We start from the raw sequence: 4,427 nt of genomic DNA, 5'->3' as shown, positions 1-4,427 counted from the left end.
GTTGAGGCTTGGAAAATGAATGTTTTCATGGTTGTAAACCATCAGAATTTTTGTTACATAGATGTAGTAACTGCTGCAGGTGATAATAATAGAGCACAAATATTACAACCAATTTCCCTGTTTATTGCTTTGAATTCAAAGGGATTTGTTCATTTTATAGACACTGTTTTGGGAAGGTTTATCAAGTGTATATGCAAGATGCTGAGAATAAGGAACAATTAATTCTATCCTTATAGTTCTCAGCAACAAGAATTTTTACTTGCAAGTCAACATTAAGCTGTTCCACATGAGTAATGTTACTCTAATTATATTATTTTATGAATATCGTTCTATGAATTTAAATACTTCACATTCTAGATTGTTCTATTTGGGTGTTTAGTTTTACAAGTTAAACTTTTAATTAGTTTTTATGCTACATGAGCTGACTTTCTTCCCCCTTTGACAATTGAAAATTGCAAATGATTTTAATCATTCCTACTTAAAAGTTCAAGTAGAAAAATAGGATTGCATCTATTTCATGCCTTATGGGGTCTTTCAGAATCACTGCAATGTGTTTCATATATATAAAAGTTATTTGAAATGTATTGACTACTACCCAAACAGCAGTAACTGACTGAGGAGGAATGTTGTCCAGGACAGCAGATATCCTTGCTTCTCTTCAATAATTGTAATGGGCCCGTACCTATCAGGAAATGTAGGAAGGCATTTATTTAATTGCTTGTTCAAAAGACTAAAGAGCAACTGACCACAAAGGAAATTTGTATGATGCTGCTAGTGTGTAGCTAATAAATAATGAAGATGTTCTGATTTCCTTTGGCATTATTTATTATGGACAAGATGCCACACAAAATGGAAGTGGACAAATTCATGAGATGTTTTCTGAGGAAGATTGTTTTTATAAGGTGCAGTTTTTCAATCATCAATCACACAAGTGCTCTGTAATTCCATAAGCGTTATATAATTTTGGTTCATTAAATCACAGAACAACAAAAAGGCATCAGACGTTCTATGACGGAAGTTCAGCAAGTCCAGTTGGAGTTTGTCACATTTCAATGGCTGATCCTTTCTGCAGGAAATCCAGAGAGGTGAGTATCACATTATGCTATAGGATTAGATGGTTATCTTGCCAACTTGAACCACAGATAATGCAACAAAATTTAAATGCCCCCCCCCCCAACTCCTTCCTCTCTCACCTCCAACCCCTCAATTCCCTTCTCACTCCTTTCCCTGTGTCTTACTCCGTCCCTCCCAGGTCCTCCCTCCCTCCATCCTACCCTACTCTTGTCTCTCCCCTTCCCACCTTCCCCTCCTTTCTTTCCTTCCTTTCCCCTCCCCTTCCCATCTCCCCCACCACTTCCTCCCTTCACTTTCCCCTGTCCTGCTTTGTGGCTTCAACTCACTGTGTATCCCCCACTCCTTTTGTAGCTTATATCCTGCTGTCCCCCACATCCTGCATTCATCCTCACATCGCATATTCCCAACATACATTGATGCCGTAGGCTTGCTTCCAGAATGGACAGTGTAAGTTTGAATGGAGAAGCGTTGGGGGACAATGAGGGAATGCGTGGGTGGGAGGGATTGTTAGTTTTCTTCAAGTTTGTTTTACACCCTTCAATGAGAACGCAGGCAATTTGTGACATTTAGCAATGACCCCTCTCCTCTCTTTTGCACACCTCCCTTTGTATCCGTTATTAATGGAATTCAATCAGTGATTAAGCTTACTGCAGGAAGTTTGGCCAATAAAACTGCCACAGCACCATAAAGACAAGTGATGAGATGTATGTTCCTGAAATGCTACTCAGCCTCTCTGACCAGAAATGGAACACTTGTACCTTCTTTCTTATTGATTAGTCTTATTTCTGCAGATAATAAATTGTTAGAGGTTTTTAAAATTGACACATAAGAGAAAATCTTTTTTTTTCTGTTATCTTTCCTCTCTTCATCCAAACTTCCCTTTTTAACTCTACTTCTCCTTATTCCTAACTTTGTTGTTCCTCTGTTTTTTGTTGTCTGGATCTTTAAATCTTCTTGGCTAACAGTGTTGACTTTTGGTCTTGCTGTTCATTAAGGTTGCTGGTGCGTATTCCCCTTGTCATACTATTACCAGCGCACACACAGCAATTTATGACAGTAAAAATATTTCAAATAGGAAATATAACAAGGCAGTTCGTCAGCACTTTTTGCTATTGTTCTCATTCATTGACAGTCAGATGCCAGAACAAGAGGTTAATCTTAAGCCCATGCATAAGCATAGATAAGTGTAGCTTCAACATCATGTGTTAAATAAATAATTTACATTTATGTTGTGCGTTTTTTGAATAATTTGCAAGTAACAGTGTGGCGTCAGATGAGGGATTAATGTTGCCCAGAACAAGAGGAGAACTCCATTCACTTTTTTGATAAAGTGCCAGGAGACCTTTGTGCCACTTGATCTCTTTTTTTTTCTATTCATTTCGTGGGACATGGGCATCGCTGGCTGGCCAGGATTTCTTGCCCATCCCTAGTTGCCCTTGAGAAGGTGGTGGTGAGCTGCCTTCTTGAACCGCTACATTCCTCCTGCTGTGGATTGACCCACAATGCTATTAGGGAGGGAATTCCAGGATTTTGACCCAGCAGCAGTGAAGGAACGGCGATATATTTCCAAGTCAGGATGGTGAGTGACTTGGAAAGGAGCTTGGAGGTGGTGGTGTTCCCATATATCTGTTGCCCTTGCCCTTCTAGATGGAAGTGGTCGTGGGTTTGGAAGGTGCTGTCTGAGGATCTTTGGTGAATTTCTGCAGTGCATCTCGTAGATAGTGCACACTGCTGCTACTGAGCGTCGGTGGTGGAGGGAGTGGATGCTTGTGGGTGTAGTGCCAATCAAGCGGGCTGCTTTGTCCTGGATGGTGTCAAGCTTCTTGAGCGTTGTTGGGGCTGCACTCATGCAGGCAAGTGGGGAGTATTCCATCACATTCCTGACTTGTGCCTTGTAGATGGTGGACAGGCTTTGAGGAGTCAGGAGGTGAGGATTGATCTCCCTTAAGTGCCCAATGACACACGTTGGAACCAGTGGAGTCCTTGCTCTCAGCAATGGACTTGTCACCTGGGTGTGTTATGATGGAACTGAGTTGGTCTTTATCGGCTGCAGTTTGATCTGGACACAAAGTCAGTGTTTGGAACATTGGGTGGAGAATATAAAACAGCTGCATTTACCACCATGTCAGTCTAGTTCTTGTCCTTAGTGCAGCGCTTCTCTGAAAAAAATAGCATATCCTGGGTCTAACGCAGTTCAGCTGCACTCTCCTACATACATCATGTGGTTGACACAGATATCTGCTTAAAAAAAAACTGTGTTTGCTCATAAGAATACTTTTATACTTACTGCTGGTGGTTTTATTTGGGCCTTTGCATTGAGCTTCCTTGAGCTTTTCGAAGTATTGCTGTCTTATCAGCATTGTTGGCGGGTGATAATCCCCAATCATTCAACTGATTTTATCAATTTGAATTTAAGGTGTTGCTGGACGTTGTAAAGAAACTGGGAATTAGACACCATGAGAAGGGGACCATGGTTACAATTGAAGGTCCCCGTTTCTCCTCGCGAGCGGAGAGTCTGATGTTTCGTCATTGGCAAGGTGATGTCATCAACATGACCACTGTTCCTGAAGTGGTACTGGCTAAGGAAGCAGGCATCTGCTATGCCAGCATTGCTATGGCAACTGACTATGACTGCTGGAAAGAGCATGAAGAAGCGGTTAGTACCATATACAGTTTTTAAAATAATGAATGAACACCTCAACAAAAGATGTTGTTGTGTCACAGTGTAACCTTGTTGCTAACAGTGGGGAGGGTAAGTATAACAAATGAACTGTGTCAAGAATAACCGATGCTTCTCGTGACAACTGTTTAAAACACTACTCTGTTTTAGATTAAGGCAGAAGATGCTGGAGATACCACAGTGGATCTAGCAGCGTCTGAGAGGAAAGAAAGCAAGCTAATGTTTTTCTCTTCACAGATACTGTCGGACCTGCTGTGGATTTTGATCATTTTCTTTGTTTATTTTGGATTTCCAGCATCCACATTAATGTGCCTTAGGATCCCAGTTTTATTTCCATGATTTTTATACTAAACTGACTTCATCTGAACCTAAGGTTACATTCCCGAATTTAAACCTGATACTCAGCTTTCAAATTCTGTTCAGTCTTTTAGTAAATTTTTTTTAGAATTTTTTATTTACAGTTAGCTTTATTATCACATGTAGTCAAATGAGTACAATGAGAAGTTTACAATTACCACTTACAGCACCATCTTAGGTACAAAGGTACCTAGGTGCGGCTTCTTCAATTAGAAGATCTTAGAAAATAGAGAAATAAAAAGTCCAACTTTGCAGAAATAAAAGTTCAAAGCAAGTCAGACTATGCTGACACCTAGCCTCCAGTCCCACAGGGCAT

General features: G+C 40.5%; 1 protein-coding gene across 1 annotated transcript; it reads left to right on the top strand.

The window, feature by feature from the left end:
- Positions 1-951: 951 nt before the first annotated feature.
- On the top strand, positions 952-3,730 carry LOC109929974 (methylthioadenosine phosphorylase; the record flags this gene model as incomplete). Its single annotated transcript, XM_048592914.1, has 2 exons — positions 952-1,085; positions 3,491-3,730. Coding segments are annotated over 2 exons (374 nt in total), but the record flags the coding sequence as incomplete, so codon positions are not given.
- Positions 3,731-4,427: the final 697 nt, after the last annotated feature.

This window comes from Rhincodon typus, unplaced genomic scaffold, assembly GCF_021869965.1.
Source record: "Rhincodon typus isolate 14 unplaced genomic scaffold, sRhiTyp1.1 hic_rhity00002024, whole genome shotgun sequence".
NCBI lineage: Eukaryota > Metazoa > Chordata > Chondrichthyes > Orectolobiformes > Rhincodontidae > Rhincodon > Rhincodon typus.
This window is presented reverse-complemented; position numbering and strand designations above follow the sequence as displayed.